Source organism: Rhinopithecus roxellana, chromosome 12 (assembly GCF_007565055.1).
Source record: "Rhinopithecus roxellana isolate Shanxi Qingling chromosome 12, ASM756505v1, whole genome shotgun sequence".
Lineage (NCBI taxonomy): Eukaryota > Metazoa > Chordata > Mammalia > Primates > Cercopithecidae > Rhinopithecus > Rhinopithecus roxellana.
The window spans coordinates 102,801,759-102,826,735 of record NC_044560.1 but is presented as its reverse complement, the minus strand read 5'-3'; the positions used below and the strand labels follow the sequence as shown (position 1 = coordinate 102,826,735).

The 24,977-nt window shown below is 47.7% G+C and overlaps 1 protein-coding gene across 2 annotated transcripts in view; it reads left to right on the top strand.

Moving 5' to 3' along the window:
- The window catches only part of ZNF536 (zinc finger protein 536), a 275,952-nt gene that overhangs the window by 72,825 nt on the left and 178,150 nt on the right, over positions 1 to 24,977 (top strand). For both annotated transcript variants that reach the window (XM_030941625.1, XM_030941626.1), the window contains exon 2: positions 18,450 to 18,602. In XM_030941625.1, coding sequence (XP_030797485.1) covers positions 18,450 to 18,602 — 153 coding nt within the window. The remainder of the gene's footprint in view (positions 1 to 18,449; positions 18,603 to 24,977) is intronic.

Genomic DNA, 24,977 nt, shown 5'->3' with positions numbered 1-24,977 from the left:
GAAAAGAAAAAAGAATGCCCAGTGCTCAGTTGGGGACCCTACATCGGCCCAGAGATTAATCCACAGAGAGACAAGGGCAGAAAGGATAAGTGGGTGGACATGTCTGCTGTAGTCTAATTGCTCTAAGACAAATGAGGACCATAGAAAGAACTAGGTACCTCACCACAAGATGCAAACATCAGCCAGGAAGGACCCAGGTGCCTCCTTTGCCATCCTCCATCCTCCTGGGCAGCCTCTCCCTGCACGGACCAGCCAGCCTGGTGTGTGTCTCCACGGCGCTGAACCTGGGCAGGGCAGGCTCTCCATGAATGTTTGCTGGCTGAATGAATGAACTCAGGGGCTACGGGAAGAGGACAATGTTCAGGCCAACACTAGGGACATAAACTTAAGTGAAACAATGAGGCCAGAAAGTGTAAAGTGTTTTCCATCACTTGGTCGGATCTTTCTTTCTCCTTGAAGAAGCCCTATGAAGAAAGCCCTGGAAGAGATGTTAATGGCGCCTTTCACCATGGAAAGGTCAACCCACATGTGTTCATTGAGTGACTCTGTGGGCCAGCCCTTCACTCGGCTCTGTTGATGATTACGAGACAGGCAAACCCACGGGGTACTCTTGGTAAGTAGGCTGGAATCAAAACACATGATACAACTTAGTGAGCATTCCAAAGCAGCGTGTCATTGTATAGAAATGTTCCGAAAAGGTTTAGAGGCGGAGCGTGCCAGGGAGGCCAGGCGAGGCTTCATGGCGGCAATGGAAGTGAAGTGGTGATGGGAAACGCTTGGAAGGCAGGGAGGAGAAGGTGGGGCCTTCTAAGCTTGGAGAAGATAGGGGAAGGCCAGGTGTGGTGACAGATCCCAAGGCCGGTGTAGCAGTGAAGAAATGTGTCACTGTCCCCTTGGCTCAGGCCCAGCCACCGAGTCCTGGGACGTGATCTTTACATCGCCTGGTTCTCTGGTTGATCCATCTTTTCCTCTGATCACTGCCCTTCCTCCTGGGGCCTTTTTGAAATCTGACTCAGGTTCTGAGCACACGTTTCAGCATTTCTGGATGCAATTTGGTATGATAGTGAAAAATCAAAGGGTATTTGCTATCACTTGAAAGTCTGTTTCTCTCCCTCTTCCTCTGAGTACCTGACCCCACAATCATCACTGGCTTTGAAATAATAGACCCATCATAATTATGAGAATTAGTCTGGAGGCTTCTGCTTTATTTGCCTAACTGAGGTTATTAAGGCCGTTTTTAGAGGTGGAAAGGGCGCCCAGGATCATCTCGGCTGAGATGGCAAATTCAGAGAGATGCCTGCAGGGTAGGGGCCAGCCAGGTAGTGAGGGTGGGGAAGGGGCCCCATGGGGAGGACGCAGCCACTGCCCAGCCCATCAGCCCTTGCTCATTGTCTCAGCGTTGGGAGATAACACAGTTTCTCAGGAGAAGCTGGAAATGCTGTCTGTGTGTGAGTGAAATGTCCCAGATTTGTAAATGTTACAAACAAACTTATAGCCTGGGTGATGTAGTGAAATCCTGTCTCTACAAAAAATTTACGAAATTAGCTGGGGGTGGCGGTGCACACCTGGAGTCCCAGCGACTTGGGAGGCTGAGACGGGAGGATCGTTGGAGCCCAGGAATTCGAGGCTGCAATGAGCCGTGATCACACCACTGCGCACCAGCCTGGGCAACAGAGCAAGATCCTGTCTCAAAAAAATAATAAATACATACATACATACAACAACAACAAAAATTTAGCACATGAAAACTCTGTGTGATTGAACCTTTGCAATCTCAGTTAGAGTCTTCTGCTCCCATTCCATGATTTGGGAGTGCAAACGGAAGCCCCAAAATAGGAAAGGACTTGGGCGAGGTCATTAACGTGGTGGGCACAGCGTGTCCCTACCCCCTCCTTTGCCAGGTTCACTGAGTTATCTACAGAAGTCAGTCTAGCACCTCCCATTAGCCTGCTGCCTGAACTGTCTCCTCTCCAGAAACTTCTGCATGCCAGTGAACAGAGCAGCCTCTCTGTGGCTTTTAAGCCAGGGTGCAGAAGCCTGATCCAGTCAATGCTCCAAGCACGGTCCAGCCATCACCCCGCAGCTGGCCCTGTCACCTCCTATTGCAGGCGAAGGGGCAGCAGCAACCTGGCAGCCCTAGGCAGCTGGCAGGAAGGGCCAAGCACTTACGAAAGGTGGCTTCAGTGTTCTTACAGGGTATTAAAGGAATAGAGCGAGAGTTAATGCAAAACTCCTTCTTTGACTTAATTTATTATAATATATGTGGCTAAAATGTAGATCACAGTGCTGGGCTGGGTCTCCGTTTTGATTCCCCAAATTGCAGTCATGATAGGTGGATTATAACTGTGCTGTAACACATAGATGAGGAAATGTATTCCTGTGCAATTTTCCCCAAAGGAGAAGTCAGAGGATAAGGGGCAGGAGTTTTGAATAACCTTGCAACATTTAGTTGTCTCTCTCGATTATAGGATAGAAATTAGCATCCCAGGATGATGTGCGCTGTGTACGCAGCACCGCTTTGAATATTAGTACAGAAGGGCTTCTGGGGGAGTGGAGAAAGTGATTTTCCATATGAAAAGAAAAATCACTGGTATCGAACTGAGCAATGTGATATCACCTTTTATTCAATAAGTGCCTAATAAGCACCTACTATGTGCTGGGCACCTAGCTAAAGGTTGGGGGTGCCACCATAAACCAGACAGACCACAAATTTGCCATGGAAGTGAGCCTTAGCATTCAGTGTTGGGTGATGCCCGAAAAGGGGTGAACCAGGGCAGAGGGACGGGGGTGCAGAGATGGGGGAGCTATGGGAGAGCCTGGGTTGCCGGCTGAGGGAATGGAACATCTCGGGATCAGCACCCAGATGGGAAAGCCAAGTTTGCTTCCTTGTTCTGGTGGTGTGCACAGAGCATCCGTGTGGCGGGACACCCCCAAGAACATATGTCTGGGTGGACTTTCTCCTCAGGCCCAGAGACTCAGCAGAAGTACCCAGGCAGAACGAATGGCCTGATGTGCTGCCCTGAGGCCTGGACTCTGCTGTCTCCACTAGCAACGGTTCAAGGCCAACACCTGCCCAGCCTACCGCATCCCAAGGCTCTATTGGTCCAAATCACACCACCTGCCTCCCCCAGCCCAGCTCTGGGGTGGGGGTCCCAAGAGCCACCAGCCTTGCTGCAAAATAGAATTGAATTTCCGTGTGGATGTTGAGCCCTGGCCGGGGCACGTGTGGACAGGGAAGGGCCCTGTGGCAGGAGGGATTGGAAGCTTTGCACAGCACCTTGGGGCAGGTGAAGCTGGGAAGACCAAGCCGACTTCTCCTTGCCCTCCACGGGGTCGTGCTCTGGCATTTGGAGCCCTGCACTCTTTCAAGGAGAGCCTGGAGGAGCTGCAGTCTGCAGCCACAGGAGGAGGGGGATGGACTGATGGAGGACAAGGGAATGGAGCCATGGGCTACCAGATACCAGATTCCCCACATCCAGCCTTCCTTCCTGGAGAGAGCCTGCGGCAACCTGTCCACTAACAGACACAGGCCACCTGGACCCACTGCCGGGCCCCACACCCTGGAAGGGCAGGTCAAAGGTGGCTAGTTATGCACTTAAAAAGAAAAAACAGACTCCTTAGATTGCATGATCATGGAAGGTTGCCCAGCCCTCCCCAACACCATTTATTCATTCATTCATTCATTCATTCCTTCGGTCAGTCACCAGTATTTATTGAACACACTCTGCCAGGAGGCTCTAGGGACACAAGAGTGAGAAAAACAGACCCCATCCCAGCCTTCAAAAGAGGCAGCAGTTTGGTGGCAGAGATAGATATTAATCACACATATACACTCAGTGCAAACTCTGAGAAATGTTCTGAATGTTAAATTCTGGGGTGATTGGGCAGACTTGACTTAGTCTGGAAGGTGAGAGCAAATGACATTGGAGCTGAACCCTCAAGCATGAGTAGGATTAGCCAGGCAAGATGCAGGTGGTGGGCCTGGGGCTGGTGTTCGGGATTTACATTTCAGGAAGAGGGAACAGTATGTGTTGAGATTCTGAGGTCTGACAGAGAGAGAAATTTCTGGCCCAGTGGGCCAGTAGGGCCAGCTCTGGGATTTTTAAGGCATTTCGGGATGAGAGGAAACATTTCTCAAATCACATTGCAGTCCCAAGTTCCTGAAGCTCTGAAGTTCTTTTTCAATATCAGGGCATGTGTTCCTGGGGTAGGGCATGAGACAGCCAGGGGGCCTCCCGGGTGCAAACCCCCAGCGTGTAAGACTGAAGGGCCCTGGGACCTGTGTGGTTGTGGATGAATGGGGCACCCTTTGGAGATGTTGAGAGACCAATGGGATGCTGAGGCCTGAGCTTCTCTCTACTGCCTGCTTCTTTCTTCCTGTCATCCCAGTGCCCACATACCCCCAGGTCCTCATCCTCCCCACTCCTTCACCTACTCCCCTCAAAGGATGTTTGGAGGATAGTGCCAACTAAGCTCTAATTTCTGGGTTAGGCAATGTGGGAGCAAGTGAAAATGTGTTATGTCTACATGGAGTTCCTACTCAAGGCTGAGTGGTGCTTGGCACTAGGAAACCTTCTTGATCGTGCAGGGGGAGGGGCTGACCATTTTGGGGGATCTTGTGGTAACTCCATGACATGGATCACCACCTGCTGGTTTGCTGTTTTATGGTGGTTTACCTTTTTTATATTTTAGACCTTGTAGATGGTGGGGTTGAGAGGCTACCAATTGGGACTCTGCAGGATGACCTTTTGTCCACAGGATCTCGTTCGAGATTGCACAGTAGCAGGCCTCATTCCCATGTCATAGGCAGTGTTTGGAGGCTGGGCAGAGGTAGGAGGCATTTATAAACACACAACTCAGACGTGGTCACACTGAATGGAGCCCAGAGTCAGCCATTGCCAGGCCAGTGGCTTTCCTGCTCTGCCATGCGGGGTTTAAAGTACATGCAGCTTTGGAAGCCCAGTGTCTCATGAAGCACTCAGACCCTCTGTGACAAGCACCATTTTCCAGTGATCCAACTTTACCAACAAGGAAATGAAAGCTCATGAAGCTTTGGCGCTTTGCTCAGGACCATAGAGCCAGTGCTAGCAGAGTTTAGACTCAGACTTGGCTCCTGGAGTCCCTTGGTGTTTTGAGGTGCTCGAATGCCCAGGTAAGCCTGTTCAGGCAGCATTAAAAGTGTCCCGTGTGTCTCCCTGTGTTGAGGAGGATTGGGCCATCTCTGCACATGTCTGGGGACTGTGGGGACACTTTGCTCAGCTACCTGCTGCTCCCCTTCCCCAAAAAGCAGAGGCTGCTATTCTTGCCTGCTTCCTCTGGGGGGCTTGTTGGAGGACACACTCATCTTCGGATCCTTGTCTCTGGTCTGAATTTCTTTGGACTAGTCTATGGGATTCCCAGACTTCGGGAAGTTCCCATTGAGAATTTGCCAGACTTGATACTTTCGTCTGTGATCACAAGAAGAACAAGCAAACTTGACCTTCCTCCTGGAAGCTGCTACCCAGGAGGCTAGTCCTGGAGCTAGGTCAGTTCATTTATTCATGCATTCATTTATTCACCCCATTTGGGGTGATTATTGGCTGGACACCAGTCACGCGCAAGGTATAGAGGAGGAGGAACCTCAGCCCTTGTCCTTTGCAATTTACAGGCTAGAAGGAAAGCTGATGTCAAAGAAGAACAAAATTCAAGCTCTGTGTCTAGGCAGAGAAGCCAGTTGGGGGCCACTTGAGATGGGACCAGGCGCTAACCGCGGTGATAACTGGGAGTGACGTGGCCTGGCTTATAATCAAGAAAGGTCACCCATGTGGATATATCAGAGGAAAACAAAGTTGCCTCTCAGGAACTACCAGGAATAAATTCACACTCCTCTCGGTCTCTACAAGGGGAAACACAGTGAAAACTTAGCTAAAAGTGTCACAATTGTATTGGGTAAAGTACACTGCCCTTCAAGCAGCCTGGGACACCTGCCAGGGACACGAACACTGGACCGGGAGGGCCATTCGCAGGGCAGCGCCCGCGGCTTCTGTTGGTCTGCAGGTACCAAGACAATGGACAGTGGAGTGGCCTCAGCTGTCTCCTTGCCTCCTCTGCTCTGTGGCCTGAACCAAAGCTGAAAGTTTTGTCCTTTGGAATTCCACCAGCTAGGAACAGGTCTCCAAAAAGATCTATGTGCCTGTGCCTGATTGGCAGAACTGGAAATATATATATTATATGTACAGCTAATTTTCATCTCAACTGAAGTATTTATTACTACAAGATATTGAAGGGTTCAGCATTTATTCAAAAAAATTTTTTAAATTGATCCAAGAATTGTGTTCATGTGATATGTTCTCAAACGAAAAGGGCTAGATAAGTCAGTGCAGCTCAAAAATGGCAGTAACTTCAGAGCTGGCAATTGACACTTGTTTTCTGCCACTGTTTACTCTTCAATAAAAAATGCATATTTACCATAGCAACCTCCTGATCACGTGGAGCCCTATCCTACATGCGACCCTCTAAAAGAGAATAGCTTCTTAAAGGAACACACACATCCTAATTGGCATGCTTTTCAGATGCAAAAACGTGTTCTTTCTAAGGAAGCCCTCTTTCCTGGGATTTAGTGCTAATAAACACGTCATCCTTGTAGAAATCGTTTTGGTCCCCTGTCTTAAATTTTGAGATGTTCGTTCTGGAAATCCAAATAAAATTACTCTTGGAGGGGCTTTTGATTATCTTAAGGATTTGTTGATTATTTATTTTAATATGGTTCTAAATATATATGTGTGTGTTTATACATGCACATATGTATATATATTTTAAACTGCAGCCATTAGTATCATCTGGAAGGGAGTTTGGTGCAGATTCTAACGACCTGCCGCTTCATCTGTGATTAAAGATTATCATCTATGTGAAGCTCAGTTGCAGCCTGAATTGTTTTTCGCTGTTAACTTGGGAGGATTGCCTGGGGTTTTAGAGCTTTGGAGGAGCTGCCCCAACCTGGACTTTTCAGGGAAGGAACATGTCCTCTCATGCTGGCACTTTGTATGTGTCTGATTCCATAGCTTGGAGCTGGCTTGGGGTTGGTGGTGGGGGGAGGGGGGACAGCCAGGGACACGAACACTGAAAGCTGCTACCCAGGAGGCTAGTCCTGGAGCTAAAACTACAGGTCTGCCCCTTCCCCATACCATCTTTACATATGACACGTTGCTTTGGCAATATTCATGTTGAAAGCCACTATTAATTGGAGCATAACCTCCGTCAGGCACCATGCTAAGTGATTTATGTATCTTGGTCTCTACAGTCCTTTGAGACATGAATTCCTGTGACTATTCCTGTTTTGCAGATAAGGAAACCAAGCCTCAGAGAGCTTATGTAATTTGCCCAGGATTACACGCCTAAGACCTGGGGAACTTGGTTTTGACCTGAAGCCTTTTGGACTGCAAAACCTCTCCGCTTATTCTGTTTTCTGAACCTGTCTGTCAGATTTAGCTCTGGAAGGACAAGTGGGGACAAGATGGAGAAGCCTTTGGAGATAGGGACAGTGACAGTGGCTTCCCTCTCAGAATGCTTCCTCCAGAGATTCCTGGGTACTCTCAGTTTCAGCGGAGATTTGTGGAACTCTTTTCAGACTCTGATCTTTTTTTTTTTTTTAATGCCTGCACCTGGCAGTCAGGCACCCTTCCCTTGTGCTGGGCTGAAGTCAGGGCTGGAGTGCCAAGGGTCTCTGGATGCCACAGCCCCAGGGAGAGGTGGTGTGGCTGTGTGACCACAGGTGTGGTCAATGCCTTTCTGAGGCACCACTGTAGGCTAAGGAGGCATGCCAACTGGGCCTGGTGTATTTTTAAAGTTTCTTTCAATATGAGAAACAAGAATGTATTTGTGAGTCTGTTACGCTTAGTGGCTTTGGGGCAAAATTCGATTGTGAAGTGAGGCTGTGTTCTCCGTGGCACAGAGGCATTGTGACATGCACTCCATGGACGGGCATTGCCCCCGCCCCATGCCCTGGCCAGCCAATCCGACGGCAGCATGCACACAAACCATTTCATAATTATCCATCACAAATGCCTCCATGCCGCCCTAATAGATTATTTAAAATGGTGTGTGTGTCTCTCGTGCAACCTCAAGTCAGCCCCAAACTGTACATGCGTACAGGCTGGGAGAGGTAATTGTTTATCATGTATCTCTTTGTTGCAGACACTTTTATAAAAGAGTATGTATTATGTATGGTGTGACCTTCAAATGTCAGGAATGTGTTGTGCAATAAACTGTCAATATTTGTGGTTATAAGGTACTAGATGACTTTTACAATAATTGGAATGGCTATATTAAAAGCTTGGATCACTTGGCTGGTTAAAGAGAAAGACACAGGCCAGCGTTCATCAGGGACTTGCCTTCTGCCAACTATTAAATGAAAGATATTGCAAGGTGCTCAAGATGTCTTCTTTGTTTAAAAAAGAATATGGCAAGACGCATCTCTAGGGGAGGTGTCATCTCCAAATCATCCCTTCTCCTTTCAGTGTGCTCAGTTCCCAGGAGAAAACTCAACTCCACAAGCTATAGCGACTGACCAAATGCATTTTAAAAAAGATCGGTCCAGCTTGTTCCTGGTGTCATTTAGGTAAGAATTCCTGGAGTCAGATCTTCCATCTTCTCCCCTCCCCCGCCCCCACCCAAACAGGAGGGGCTGTAAATTATCTTAAGAGGATCTTAAAAGCTATAGTGTTTTTTTTTTCTTTCTTGAGAAAATAAATTACATAGACATCTTTTGGGAATTTATGCTTTACTGAAAGTAGAGGCTTATACTATAATGTTCTTCATTTTTTGTTTAAAGAAAGGAGTACTTAATTTAAATTAAAAAAACAAAGGCATAACACATATTTTATTATAATTATAATAGTAATTGGATCATAGATTACATTAAAAATATCTGTTTCACTATGCTCTTCTATGGGTGAATATCTCTTTATGCTTATGTGAAGTCGTTTCTCCTTATGATAGTCAGATCTTCATTTTTAACCAGGAATTGAGTAAATGAAATAGGGAAAGGGGCCTCACACTTTTGTTTTCTAAGGAGCTCACTTGTGGCTTTGCTGATTATAATTGTGTGTTTGTGGTTCCTTCCACCTGGATGTAGGGAGAACTGGGTGACACCCTGAGGCCCCTTCCTCCAAGAAGCCTCCCTGAACATCCCTAGGCCTCCGCACACTGCAGTCATCCAACTCCAGCCCCTGCATGCGCTGAGCACTCTGGAGCACTTCCGATGTTTTGACAGTGCCCTGGACTATTTCTCCCCTCCAGCTGCTCAAATAGCTTCCCTCTCACAGTCAGGAACTGGTCTTAATATCTGAATTCCAACTTGCTTGCCTTCCCTGGTGCTTTTATTTGTTGAAAAACGTATTTATAAAGCACCTGCTATGAGCTGAGGACCTCCCGCATCCTGGAGATGTCACGGCAAGCCATGGTGCCTGGTCCCTGTTCTCCTAGAGCTGATATTCTAGGAAGGGGACAGGCAGTGAGCAGTTTAATACACAGGTCAGCTAACTGTCTGCAAAGGGCGACGTGGACTGTGACATGGGCTGAGAACTGGGGGTTGGGAGATTCCTTCCAACAGTACTATCAGAGACAAACTCTCTCTCAGAGAGGTGACTTTTACATAAAACTCTGAAGAGAATTCTAGGGAAAAAGAATTCCAGGGGGAGGGGAAGCAGGAGCAAAGTCTTACTGGAGAAGGGACCTAGCCTCGGAGGAGAACAGAAATTTGGGAACCAGCCTTGGAAGAGAACAGAAAGGTGAGGGGCTGGAGTGCAGCTGGGGAGTTGGGATGAGGTTAGAGCAGTAGGGAGGCCACCTGGACATCTTGAGACAGAGCTGGAGGTTATTCTAAAAAGCAATGAAATGAGTAGCTGGTGTCTGCCCTGCCTGCAACCAGAGGCTGTTCCCAGGAGACAGCAGCGGCCTGGCCTGAATCTTTCAGACTCATCCTCCTACCTGGGTCTTCTCACCAAGGCCAGGTTCTTAGGTGACCCTGCTCAGCACTGATACACACTAATGGTCTCTGGGGTGGGCTCCAGCCCACTGTCCCTGTCCCAAAGAGAAGAGACAGGTGTGCAGAGCCCAGAGAGACATGTCACACCTGATGGCTTGTCCCAGGTCGATTCTGTGAATCAAACCCTGATGCATCCAGGGTTGCAGTCTCTAGCCTGGGGACTGAGAGCACCTGCCCACGGCCAGCCCATAGCCACCCCTTGGGGCCTTGGCAAGATATGGCGGTCTGCGGATGACAGGGGATGTTGTCACAGCAGCATCACATGGTGCCAGAGGGCAGGGACCCCAAGGATGGCCCAGTCCCCAGCAGGGAGTTTCACAGACTCCACCGAAATTAAGAACGGGCTCAGGGCTTCAGAAAACCAGAAACACATTTGGCCCACAGTTCTTGATCTTGAAGCCTTGGTATATTTTAAGGAAAATGTAATCCATGTGTTTCTGATTCATTTTCACTTAACTCATCAAAATGTTGCCTTAGAGAAGCTATTTGAAATCCTAGTGTCTTATATGTTTCCCTTTTTCTTTTTTTGAGACGGATTCTCACTCTGTCACCCAGGCTGGAGTGCAGTGGTGTGAACTCGGCTCACTGCAAACTCCGCCTCCTGGGTTCAAGCTATTCTTCTACCTCAGCCTCCAGAGTAGCTGGGACTACAGGTGCCTACCACCACACCCAGCTAATTTTTGTATTTTTAGTAGAGACGGGATTTCACCATATTGGCCAGGCTGGTCTCGAACTCCTGACCTTGTGACCTCTCTGCCTCAGCCTCCTAAAGTGCTAGGATTACAGGTATGAGCCATCATACCCAGCCTCCCAGTTTTTGTTTTGTTTTGTTTTGTTTTTTAAGAAATTAGCCTTTTGACGACTTGATTCCCCAATTCCAGAAATCCTCTCTTGCCACCAGCAAATGGAGCTCTGCCCAGTTTTGAGTTTGGGTAGAGGGTGAGACATGGCAACATGGAAAACATGCCACCTCTCTGTCCACATGTCCCAGGGCTCGCCAGTGAGGTCCAATCCCGACCCCGTGCGCAATAACCCAAGAGCAAGCTGCCTTTTGCCTCCTCACAAGTGGGCATTGTTTTCTAAAATAGCTCTTTATTTAAACAAATACGTTCACCAATCCATAAGAAGACTTAACTGTTTAACATGACTATATATGGCCATCATAAAGTTGAGGACTCTGATGCAACCAGAGACACCAAATTGATACTGACCGGAGGCATGCGTTATGTCTTCCAAGAGTTAGGTAGAATTGTTTACAGTAATGTTACAATTTTCACGCGTACCATTAATTTAAAATAATTTAAAAAATTGAAGGGCCAGCCATGATTGCTTTATTTGAGTCTGTTGAAGTTTTCAAAATAAGGGAAGTGGTAAGCTTTTATGAGTAGCCATACATTCCTTTGGACGTTCCCCAAGGTGTTGGGATTGTCTTGCTCCTGAAAAGATCTTCAAGCCCTGGTACACATGGGCAAGGACGTTAAGAAAGGTGTGACTTTTTGTTGTTGTCCCACTGAACTGCTTCTTCAACCCTTAGACTCCACAAATGTTTTTTTTTTTCTTCATTAATGAAGTGAGAGCTGCGATTTTGAGACGTTCTTTGCACAAGGTACACTTGCAGAGTTAACTGACAACTCATCTGGGAAAATATATTTACTGTTATACTAGAAGCTCCATAGAAATTAAAATATCATGGCATTTTATGTCATAAACGTAGTAAGCGCCAAGCTGTTCACAGAGTTAGTCACCTTACCCATGCGTGGTTGCTGGGGTAACTCTCCAGTCATGGCTTGGACCTCACCATCACCATCATCATTGCCAACAGCATCATTGTTATAATTTTTTTTTAATGGAAGTCTTTCTAAAATGTACTTCTGGGCATCTGAAGGGTAAGGCTGCCAGCGAGTTGGGATGAAGCGAGAACAAAGAATCCATGTGCAATATAAGAAGAAGCCACTTTTTCCTTTCTCTTTGTCCTCTCACTCTGCCTCTTTTGGTGTCTATCTCTCGCTTCTCCCTCTCATTCTGTGAGTTAATTGGACTCCTTGGAAGACTGGATATAAACCTGGAAGACTTCACCAGTAGAGGATTGACTCTTCTTAGTCAATTTCTGACCTTTTCTCACAATGGCTACCCCCAGAATCTCCATGGCTTCATATAACCAGGATTTTATTTCTCATTCATACAAAGTGTGATGTGGGTCGTCGGCTGTCATTCATCTGGTGACTCAGTGACCCAGGTGCCCTCTATTTTGTGATTCTGTTGCCTCAGTCCTTCCATTGCAAGGTCACTGTGGCCCAGAAGGAGAGGGCAGAGGAGGTGCAGGCATACTCTCTCTTCATTTCCTTCATCTGTTGGCCAAAACTGACCACCTGTCGTCAGCTTAGTGCAAGAGAAGTTGGGATACGTAGGGGTCCAGGGACTAGTTAGCAACCATTTGCTGTCCTTTTTACAGTCATTTCTTCTTGCCTCTTTAAGACCCAATGTCAGTATCTTCTTTGACTATAGGGTGAGGTCAGCAGGGAGAATGAGAGGTCAAAAAAAAAAAAAAAAAAAAAAAAGGCAGTGGGCAGAGACAGCCTGGGATAGGCTTGGAACTCTTTCAGCATGGTGGGACCCAGAGGTCTAGTCCTCGAGGGTCAGTTGGGAACCAAGGGCGAGGGGAGGGGTGAAAGGACTTGCTTGGGACAGTTGGATATTAGGGACCTGGGAGGAAAAGATTCTGCCTTCTAACACCTGAGTCAGCATTTTTGGAAAACAAGGCTGTTTTATTATACAAAGAAGTTCAGTGTTTAGAGAGAATCTAGGGGGATATCTGCCCTTCAAGTACAAAATCATTTTATAAACAAAGTTTTAATATCCCAAAGATATTATACATAAATAAGGTTAAGTGTGTGTTGAGGCACCCGTCCATTCAAATCATGTTTGTATACAGCAAGAGCTAACCTCAGGGGCGATTTCAGACCGCTGGTGACAGTGTTTTCTAAGTATTGGGGCTTTAACTTTTGAGAAGTTGTTTATCTTTCTAAGCATCTGTTTCTTTGTCTAACTGGTACTGCCACTTTGTGGTCCAGTGGATGATGAGGATTCAAAAATGATCCCTGGCCATTTTGATCTCCCCAACTCCTTCAGCCCACACCCCCTTCTCTGAATACTTAGGGAAAGCTTGCATCTTCATGTCACCTTGAACGAGGCCAACCTTGCCGTAGACTCGGAGGATAAGAACAAGCAAATGCGCATGTAGACAGCATTGCTGACCTTGAGAAGACAAAATTAGGAAGGTCTGTTGTGTGATGTCTCCTTGTTCCTGGTAACATACCTTTAAAAAACTTGGATCCACCTCCTTTTTCTTTAGCAAGTCACTTTCAGTTTGTAGGCACGGGCAGAGGAGAAAGCTGGCAGAGCTTTTGATGCCTATTTCAACGCATTTGCTCTTGGCTACAGTCTAGGAGGGTTGAAAATATGGCCTGTGTCTGTCTGGAATATTATTTGTTGTACCCATGCAAGGCACCCACTTCTGAAGAAATAATCCCGTATTATTCAGTGGGGTCAAGAAAATAAACAGGGGTCACAGGAGCTGTTTCTCAGCTGTTTCTCCATCACGTGAGAGCCCAGAGCACACCCAGGCTGAGGGTGCGTTAGGAAAGAGAGGGCCTCCCCGCCTGCAGCCAAAGGTCCCCTCGAGGGACATCTCAGTCTCTAGGAGCTGGCAGGGGTCTGTCCTTTCACAGATGAGCAGGGAGGAACAGATGGCAGAGTTGAGGCTGACCTCTGTCCACATGTCTGCCTTCGGTCTACCCCGCACATTAGAGAAAGTGTCGGATAGGAGGGAAGGAAAAGAAAATTAAAAAAAAAAAAAAATCTCAAACCAATGCACAAAAGGTTTAACAAAGGATCACAGATGCCATTTTTGTAATACCTCTCTCTCTTTTTTATTTTTTTTTGTTTTTTTTGTTTGTTTGTTTTTGAGATAGAGTTGTGCTCTTGTCGCCCAGGCTGGAGTGCAGCAGTATGATCTCGGCTCACTTCAACCTCTGCCTCCCAGGTTCAAGCGATTCTTCTGCCTCAGCCTCCTGAGTACCTGGGATTACAGGCGCACACCACCATGCCTGGCTAATTTTTGTATTTTTAGTAGAAACGGCGTTTTACCATGTTGGCCAGGCTGGTCTCAAACTCCTGATCTCAGATGATCCACCGGCCTTGGCCTCCAAAATTGCTGGGATTACAGATGTGAGCCACCATGCCCAGCCAATACCTCTGTCTTTCTACTGCCTGCTTCCTGGAGTGGCTGGGGAAGGGCTAGTCTGTCTGCAACATAAACCAGTGACTGCTTTCTCCACCTGACGGTATGGGGTGCCAGGCAAAGCGATGGGACTCCCTCCTGCAGTTTGCAGAGGGGCAGATGCCAGTGCTTTTATACTTGGGGTAGAGAAGGAATTCGAGAGCAGCCGCACCTTCCCCTCTGAACGACATTCTTGGGTTCTTGTTGGGGCTGGGCCGAGTTCAGCACACACATCCTCACCAGCACCCATCCTGGCACAGGCTGCAGCTCACACACAGTGCCCTGCGGGTGTCCCACCAGCACTCGCCCCCCAGCCTTCACTGCACTTGGCTTTCAGCCTCTCTGGACACTTCCTGGGACCACCCACAATTGCCCTTCATCTTCTCTCAGCATGATTTTCCAGAAGGATTAGTCTAAGCGTAAACGCCATAGGCCTTCTGGCCCTCCAAAAAAAAAAAAAAAAAAAAAAAACGTTTTCTTTGTGAAGTAAAAATTAGACTCTTAAATCTGCAAAGAAAACTGTTTATCTTACAAATTTATTCTTTTTATTGGGCCACACATATCCAAGATAGAAAGATAAAAGGAAAACAGATACAGGCCGTCACTTAGAGTGATGTATAATGAGGCAGGGCTCATCCTCATGTTCTGCAAAATGTTCCACAGTGCAGAGCGGCCGTATTGCTATTTTTATCTGTAATATGGTCTGGGCAAGTCCTTCCCAAAAGCTCCAGGAGAAATATGCCCTCCCTCATTTCCCCTGCAGTGTCTTCTTTTTTGTGATTCTTTTTTTTTTTTGAATATTCAGGGGTACATGTGCAGGTGTGTGGCACGAGTATATTGCATGATGCTGAGGTTTGAGCTTCTAATGATCTCGCTGTGCAAGTAGTAAGCACAGTGGTCAATAGGTAATTTTTCAACCTTGCCCCGCTCCCTACTTCCCTGCCTTTGGAATCCCCAGTGTCCATATATATTTTTTGAGATAGGATCTTGCTGTGTCGCCCAGGCTGGAGTGCAGTGGCGTGATCCCGACTCACTGCAGCCTTGACCTCCCAGATTCAAGTGATTCTTGTGCCTCAGCCTCCCCAGTAGCTGGGACTACGGGCATGCACCACCACACCCAGCTAATTTTTGTATTTTTAGTTTTGCCATGGTTTTGCCATGTTGCCTGGGCTGGTCTGGAACTCCTGACCTCAAGTGATCTGCCCACCTCAGCGTCCCAAAGTGCTAGGATTACAGGTGTGCACCACCACACCTGGCCTCCAGTGTCTATTGTCCCCACCTTTGTGTCCATGGGTATCCAGTGCTTAGTTCCCCCTTGTAAGTGAGAACATGAGGACATTCTCCTGCAGCTTTATTCCATAGCGGTTCCTTGCTACTGCTCTCTGGTGGGCTCCTCTGGAAGAAGCTTTAGGGGAAGGTCCAGATCATGCCACAGGCGACCCTGCAGGAATTACACTTTTTTTGTTTGTTTGTTGCCCAGGCTGGAGTATAGTGGTGCAATCTCAGCTCACCACAACCTCCACCTCCTAGGCTCAAGAGATTCTCCTGCTTCAGCCTCCCGAGTAGCTGGGATTACAGACACGCACCATGACCACCTGGCTAGCTTTTGTATATTTAGTAGGGACGGGGTTTCACCCTGTTGGCCAGGCTAGTCTTGAACTCCTGATCTCAAATGATACACCTGTCTCAGCCTCCCAAAGTGTTGGAATTACAGACATGAGCCACTGTGCCTGGCCCAAGAATTATACTTCTGAAACCTGCCCCTGCCTACCTCCATCCTGAAGCCAACATCCAGGACACCTAAGTCCTGCTTATAATTCAAATCAACAGTGATTGGCCTCCTAACTTAAATTGGCTATCTCGACTGTCGCCAGGAGCACTTGGGCAGAATTTTAATCAGGCTCATCATTGTTTGAAACTGACCTTCATGATCCCAGCAAAAGGGAAGCTGAGGGAGGCCGGGAGGGCAAATGCAGCATGCTCAGGGTTGGGGTGGGTGGGAGTGGGAGAGGGGTAGAAGGAGATGGCCTTCCTGCTGTCTAAAGCTAGGGTGTGGTTGGCTGGAAATGACATCTGGTCATCACTCCCTCTGGCAGCAGCTCCTGGTAGACTCAAGCTGCAGGACATAGAGCCGCTGTGACTGTATGTAGAGCATTTGTCTGATGGTGACTTTGCAACACTCTCTTGTGCCTGTTTGCCCTGATCAATCAGCCGTCTTTGGGGGCCTTTCCACATTTATTTGGGCAACCACAATCTAGGGCTTGGTGGAGTGACTTTGAGTTCTAGATGTGGATGAGCCTAACTTCCTACTTGTGCAAAATTATAAGAAAAAAAAGCTAGGTAATTATACCCTTTTAATAGCTCTCCAATGATGGTTAGAAGAGTTGGGGAGAATAAGATTAAAGTGAGATTTCAAATATAAATAACTTTGCCTGGGTGATGAGACGGTCGTACACAATCCAACTGCAGAGAGAATGCTCCAAGCCAAGAGTTTCCACAGTTGCTTAGAGTGAATACTCAAATAAGAATTAAATGTGTCACACCTGGTGTAGTGGCTCATGCCTATAATCCTTGCTCTTTGGGAGGCTGAGACGGAAAGATTGCTTGAGGCCAGGAGTTCAAGACCAGCCTGGGCAACAAAGCAAGACCCTGTCTGTACAAAAAATAGAAACTTAACGAGGCATGGTGGCCTGCACCTGTAATTCCAGCTACTTGGGAAGCTGAAGCAGGAGGATCACTTGTGCCCAGGAATTTGAGGTTGCAGTGAGCTATGATTGTGCCACTGCACTCCAGCCTGGGTGACAAAATGAGACACTGTCTCAAAAAAAAAAAAAAAAGAATTGAATGTGTTGGCCTTCATCTTTCTCATGGTCTACAAGTCTGTCCCTTTTTGGCTGTTAGCAGAGAACCCCAGGAACAGACGTTGAGGAGTAAAAACAGTCTGCATTTTCCATTGCTTGGAAGGCACAGATCTTATTTATTGTAATCTCTGCAGAACTCGCAGATCTCATTACCCCATAATGTTCCCTCGTTCTCCTCGTGGGATTTACCGTGAGGCCTAGAGGGTGGGCTGGAAGCTACGGTGAGGACCCCGCTATCCTCAGGAGCTTAGATTCTGTGCCAGGCCTTCAGACTCCTGCTCTGTGGGGAGGTCCACGACTGTGGAAGAAAAGTGAGCCCAGAGAAGGTTCTCTTGCTTCTCCTCCTTGAGTTCCCAATTGTCATCTCTTTGGTAGTGTGATGTCAGGCCTCGGGGGTTGCAATAACATATCCTCCAACCACTAGACATTTTTCCAGTTTTATTTACTATTATGTCCCACAATTTCTTTGCAGAAGGCAGCCATATGTAAATTTTATTCCGTTTTTTAATGGTTTGGGTTACATAACAAATAACAGCAGGAAGGAAAATTTGTATCGATACTTGACAGAGGAAGTTCTCAAGTCACTGCAAAAAGATGTGTCTGCAGTGCTGTAAGTTTATGGGAGTTTTGCAGCTGAGTCTCTGCATATGACTTTGAATATGTCACTATATGTTTATCATGGGCTAATTGTGGAATCACATTTCCATACTTTTTCTTCTCCCTTTCATGAGATTACACCAGCCAGTGATGGATACAAGACTCTACAAGGAAGAAATGATCAGTTTTGGATAATTTTCTTTCCTGTCCCAAAATAGCCATATGTCTGCATGTCTTAGGGACTCAGCTGACACACATTTTTTTTAATTTGTTGCTTGCTGTAATGCAAATATGATTTCAGTCTTATAGTGAACTCTACAGTGAGTCCATATTATAAATTAATCAGATTCAACAAACACCAACTTTTTAAACTTTTGAAAAAAATATTTAATAGGAACTAAGCAAAAGAAGAAATCAAACCAGCTGCTGACACAGCTGTTTCTTTTCTTGTTTAATTCAGTTCAATATAAAGGTACCATATGCTGCTTAAAATGATGATAGGCAAGATGAAATAATTTAAGAGAATAACAAGAAAATACATGAATTGTCAGCATTCTGTCAGATTTAAAGAATGAAATAGACAGGTGTAGTATTGACATGTTTAACTTCGTGTGGTGTTAGCAGTTTTGGTGCGAACAACTCCTGACATGTGCTGAAGTGATGTGAGAACGTTTCTCCTTCGCTGCAGACATTGGCGAGGAGGCTGGGAGATCCGCCGGCGTCCAGCAACCGGCGCTGCTTCGCGACAGAAGCCTGGGCTCGGCCATGAAGGACTGCCCGTACTGTGGGAAAACTTTCCGGACATCCCATCACCTTAAGGTGCACCTGAGGATACACACAGGTGAGAAGTCTGAGTGCATCCAGGGGCACAGCCCAGAGGAGGAGGAGGCCCCCATCCTGCCTGCTTTCTGGCCCAGGTCCACAACTGTGTGGGTCACTAAGTCTGGAAGGTTCTCCCTGGGCCTGTCTAGCCGCCACTGTGTGGATCATAAGCGGCCCTCATTTCCTGATTCGTCCCTTAACTAACATTCACCTTGCAAATGACGCAGGAACTCGTAAATGTAGACTCGGATGGTCCCAGCCTACATAACTGGGTCACGTCTGAGCCTCTAGGGCATTTTGCTAATGGTTTCCTTCTGCTGTATTGAAGGGGTCCCTCCCCACGCCCCTGTATGAACCAGGAGTCTCCCAGGTGTCAGTGATGGGGTCTCAGCTCAAACCTTCCTAAGTGTAGAAGGGAATGAAGCCACTTCCCCAAGCAGCCAGGTAGAACAGGCTTTAGCCCGGCCTGCGTTACTTGCCCAGACCTGGGACAGGGCAGCTGGAGTCAATCCCCATTACTCCATGTGGCGTGGAGGAAAAGTGACTCTTTCCTGTGTCTCCTCAAAGGAGAAATTGAGATGCTCTTAGGCAAACGGGGGCAAGTGGCTGCTGCACCTCTTTGGCAGTTTCTCATGTTTTGGCGTCACACCGGCCGAGGACTGGCTGGCAACAGGGAGTTCTCTGTGTCCCTCAGTCATCATCCTTTTTAGCTTTTCTGCTTGTTGCTTGCACATTGCCAATATAAAAAAAAAAATCTATTGGAGATATGGACACTTCCATTTTCTTTGATTTTCCTCCTGACACTTTATCTATTGGAGTATGAGCTGCTTCAGAGGCTAGGCAAATATGCCATCTATTTTCAAAAATAATTGTGGTTTATTTCCCAAGGAATCGATAAGGCTGTGGGTTGCACAGGAATATTGAGTGCATGTGGGCCGCGTGGGCATCGCGTTGGGGGAGACAAGAAGCCCCTCACCTGGAGCCTCACCTGGTCCCCACAAATCTCCCTGACACTGAGGGAAGCCTGAGGACAGATGGGCACAGGTGGCCATGGGCTGAGTCACTGGCCCTGCTCATACTGCATGCCTCTCTTGGAGTCATCTCAGGCCAAAGAGGTGTCTTTTAAAACGGTCCTCCAGGTCCCACTACTCTCCCAAACAGCCTCATACCACCTGCCCATGCCTTGCCCCTGGCCCCATCCTGCCCCCTTCTTCATCCTTGGCACCTTTCTGAAACACCGCCTGCCTTCTTCCTGTTCCTCAATGCAGAATGCCTGTTCCAGCTGCAGGACCTGTGTTTCTGCCCCTCTCTCCACCTGGAATCTTCCTCCAGGTGATCCCTGGAGACTTAGCTTCACTGGGATCTATTCAGAGAGGCTGACCCTGACTACCCCACCTAAAACAGCCCTTGCATCCCCTGCATTATCTTCTTTATAAACTTAACAGTTTCAGAAATAACCCTGTTGGGGTTCATCACTTATTTGTCTCCCACCAAGCAGTGTCTAAGATTTGCACAGGTGGCAATATTGTCCATCTTTTGAATTGCTCTCATTTCTATAACCCCAGGGTCTGCAAGGGCATCTTACACCCAGTAGGAGCAGATGAATTTATTTGAAAGATTGAATGACAGAAGAAATGCTCAAATAAGTGAGTGACTCCTCCTGTCTTCCCTGCATTGTTCAAGGTGGCACGGAGGAGTCAAGGGCTGTAGGGAAAGTGGTCCCTTCCCCAGGGAACACAGGAACCCATCAGAAACCACGGCCTGGCAGTCAGGCTGTAAGCACTGGTTTCTTGGGCATAGACAAAGTGGAAGATCCTCTTCCCGGGAGTTTAGGGAGGGGGCCTTGCATTCTGATCTCAGGGTCTTTGCCTTTTGAACTTCTCTGCCAGATACTTGCATGGCTTGCTGCTTCCCCTTCAGGGTCTGGCTCTGATGCCCCCTTCTCTATGAGGCCCACCCACGTGGCAGTGCACCCCCCACTCCACCAGGACTTTCTAGACCCCTTTCCTTCCCTGTGTCACCTCTCCATAGTGCTCACAGCATCTGACATACTATGCCTTTGTATTTTGTTGTTGTTTCTCTCCATGCACTAGAATGTGAACTCCTTGAGAGCAAAGGCTGTGTCTGTTTGTCCAGCTGCGTCCCCAGCCTAGAACAGAGCCTGACCCATGTGGGCACTCAGAAAGTATTTGCTGACCCAGGCATTCCTGCGTCAATTGGTGAAAGTGACCAGGCTCGAAGGCAGTCAGCCCAGACATGTGGTTTTCTCAGATGATGCTAATGTCCATTTTCCTCCCCAGATTGGACCCAGAGTTGTGGTGGTGGTTGGTTGGGGCGGGGACCTACAGACTGCCAGGATACGGGCGGTGGTCCACAGGGCACCCACCCTTAAGCTGTCTGCAGGAGTGTGGAAATCAGGCCAGGCTTGTCTTGTGTATTTCATGTCGATACAGAACACTGGACCACGTTTCCCAGCCAGGGGTGGCTCTCCATGGGTGAGGTCGGCCTTGCAGAGTGTAAGAGTCAGTGAGGAATGGCGGTGCCTCTCAACAAGGGGCTTCGCTAACCGTGTTGCCCCAAGCCCAGTCAGCTTCCCTGGACATAAGAGTAGACACTCCACAGAATATTTCCAGGCAACTTACGGCCAAGGCTGACAGACGTTCGAGGGAACCTGGGAGAGAGCAAATGGTTACTGCTCTTCGCAGTTTTCAAGCTTGAGGAAGACTAATGTTTCTGAACTGCTTCACAAACCTCGGAATAGTCTTTAGAGACATTGAGAGAGACAAGATAGGGCCATGGACAGAGGCATTCTGGAAACTTCCTAGAATCAGAGAGAAAATGAAAGAAGCCATGGAAACATCACACCACCTCCACCACCCCTCGGAAGCAGCATTTGCCTTGTGTAACAGGCAGAATGGTAACCAGATAAAGATCAATTTCCTTTTTATCTAAGAACAAAGAAGCTGGAAAATGCTTACACTTGTGCATTTGAATAGAACAGAAAGTGTTACATGTTATAAATCACCCAAATAAACATCTATTATGACAATGTAAAAGTGTAGATTACACAAGTAATTAAAAATCAAAATCAACATATTTGTTAATAAGTGATTTCATGTGGGACTCAAGTTGGTGAGAGGCCCTGACTGCCTTCTCTTTTGGCCCCGGTGTCTCTCCTTGCTCCAAATACCATACAGTTTTTGTATTTCTAAATGACACGGCCAGAGGACAGCAGTCTCATTATGAAACACAAATACATGTGCTCCAAAATGCCATCTTTTTTGAAGTTTTTAAACAACGAACCCGTATGAGCACATTTTAAAACCCAACGTGTAATAAATATATTTTTAATTGGGATATGAGGTGGCACCTTCTCTGTATTTTTTCTGTCTGACTGCATATTTATTGGAAGTCTCGATCATGTAACATCAATGGATAAAACCTCTCTCCTTTTTCTCCCCACTGCATTAACTCAATTACTGTTTCTCTTCTCCTAACACTTGTTTATTGGAGAGGTGCTGACTAGATGTACCAGTCAGGTTGCTGTGAACATCTGGGAGCCCAGGAGAGCCTATGAGTCACTAGGATGTTTCTGGTGCACCCTAAGCTTCAGCCAGGTCCACAGGGGACCAAGGGGAGACTCCTGCAGGACCTCGGGAATCCCCAAGGCCATCAGATCCTGGAGGCTGCCTCACTCTGGCTCCAGGCAGGGCAGACGTTGATGGCTGCTTGACCCAGAGAGGGCTGAACTTCTCTCCTCATGGAAACATTACCCTGGGCAGACTAGGGTCCAATCACTGGATATGGGCAATTTTTCTTCTACAGCATAGTGTTTGTGTTTCGAATTCAGAGCCAGTTATTGCAGGCTCAGAAAGGAGACTGCATCAGTCAGGGTTCTCCAGAGAAACAGCACCGATAGGAAATGTATATATGGCCAGGCACAGTGGCTCATACCTGTAATCCCAGTACTTTGGAAGGCCGGAGTGGGAGGATTGTTTGAGCCCAGGAGTTCAGGACCAGCCTGGACCATGTAGTGAGATCTCATCTCTATAAAAGGAAAGAAAAGAGAAGAAAGAAAAGAAAAAAAAAAAAAGAAAGAGATATGCTACACACACAGAGACACACAGAAACACACAAGAGATTTATAAGAAATTGGCTCAAGTGATTATGGAGGCTGAGAAGTCCTAAGATCCAAAATCTGTAATTGGTGAGCTGGAGACCCAGAAGAGCTGATGGTGTAAATTCCAGTCTGAGCCTGAGCCAGAATGCAGGAGACCAATGTCCTAGCTGAAAGACAGCCAGGCAGAGCAAGCGCACTCCCCCTCGCTCAGCCTTTTGTTCTATTCACGCCTTCAACGGATTGGACAAGGTGCACCCACATTGGAGAGGGCCACCTTCTTTACTCAACCCACCCACTCAAACGTTCATCTCATCCAGAAACATCCCCCACGGACACACCCAGAAGAATCCTTAACCAAATATCTGGGCACCCTGCCGCCCAGTCAAATTGACACAAAAATTAACCATCACAGAGATACATCAGCAAACATCTAGTTGTAACATGCAACGGGGAGGGCGCATGTCCCCAGAGTCTCCTGAGAGGTTGGCAAATCATTTCAGGATTGGTCTCCATGCGCACATGCCATTCTTTGCCTCCACATCCCCTCCCTGCGCCCGACCTTGGGAAGCCAGGTGCCTGGGGGTACTCTGGAGGGTCTGGTGTATCTGTTTTGTGTGCACAGGAAGCAGGCAGATGCTAACAGATCCCTGAAAGGCTGGGGGAGGCTTGGCCCCCTGATGGGTGAACACCTCCTGCATGGCTGTGGGACTCCTGGCTGGGTTCCCTAGGGCGGCTCTCCCATGTGTGGGTTTTTCAGGATGGGGTTGTTGTCTCAAGGAATGACCACTGTAGAGAAATGTAATAAGCAACTTCACTCGTGAAAACTTGGAGGCATGAAAGTTCAGGGACTAATTAAAAATAAATCTCATTAGTTTCTTCCCCCTCTCGAGTTCTGCGAGTGGTTTATTAATCTGGTTTTGATGTGCCGCATGTTCCAGCCCTGAGTCGGAACCTCTTTGTTGGAATGGATCCGCACAGGGAAGTCAGTGGTGGTTTCCCAGGGGTCTCAGGCTGCGGTCACGAGGGACTCAGCACTGGGCTGAAGGGCACGCCCGGCAACCCCCAACTCCTGGCTGCTGTCTTCACGGCACAGCCCCTGGATGCTGGCTGGGCCTTCACCTGTATTCTTGTCCCTTTCCTATAGGACCAAAGAGGGTTGTGGAAGGGAAGGAGTTCTCCTTTGCAGCCCCCAAAGGACTGCACACCCAGTCGGGTGTAGGGAGGGAGGCCTGGGCATTATCTTGCCTTGTGACTACAAAGCATGACAGCAACTGGCTGAACACAGAACTCAGCCCGCGGGGATGGAGTAACGGCACAGTAACAGTGATGGTAGTTCCCACGTTCTGTCCACGCCCACATGCAGACACTGTGCTAGACACTGCGCATTAACTCGCTCCTTCATCCCTACAGCACCTCAGTTACCAAGGCTCCATCCCCTGCCCCACTGCAGGGGAGGGCGCTGAGCCTCAGAGACAGAGACGTGAAGTTATCCCGCCCCGGAGTTGCCCAGCATTGGATTAAAGGTTATAATCAGATCTGCCTAATTCAGAACCTCATTCTCTTCACCGCTGCACTGTATTGCTACTTTTTACTTTTCTGAGTGAATTTCTGGCTTGTTTTAGGGAATTAATGCAACATTTCTTTGACAGTGTGTGTCCACACCATACCCAACAAGAAGGAAAGAAGTGACTTGTACTCACAAGTGGTGTTGGTGCAGCCTCCAGGGAATTTAAAAGGGAAGTACTGTGCACCCCGGCTCCTCCTTGACCCCCTCTCCTACTGGCCCCAGGCCAGGCTTCCTTGGCCCCACGTGCTTGGGTTTCCCCACTAGCACAGCAAGGTTAGGGGAGTGGTGAGGCTTGGTCACTGTGGCATGTGGAGGCGCTCTGATCTCCTGGGATGGAAACAGGGTGGATGTGGGTGGGAGTGGAATCACTTCCAGCATGACAGAGTTGATAAACTTCTCATACTATGGTGGAAACCACCTTTCATCTTCAAAGTGCTTCCCGAGCAGCGGCTGATACATAAACATGGGTGGAAATGAAACTTCCAGCCAGCCCCATCCAGGTGCCTTACTTATGGCTGGTGTCTACGTCTCTTACCTTTGATGCTTCTATGTAAGGTAACCAGGCTGTTTTCACACACTGAGTAAATATAAAAGCACCTTGCACACATTTTCAAAAAGAAATCGGTTAAAATGGGCATCCTTCTCATTTCCTTTTCCAAAAGGAGAGCACATGTTGTTGCCATTAGTGGGGGAGCAGCCACCTGAGT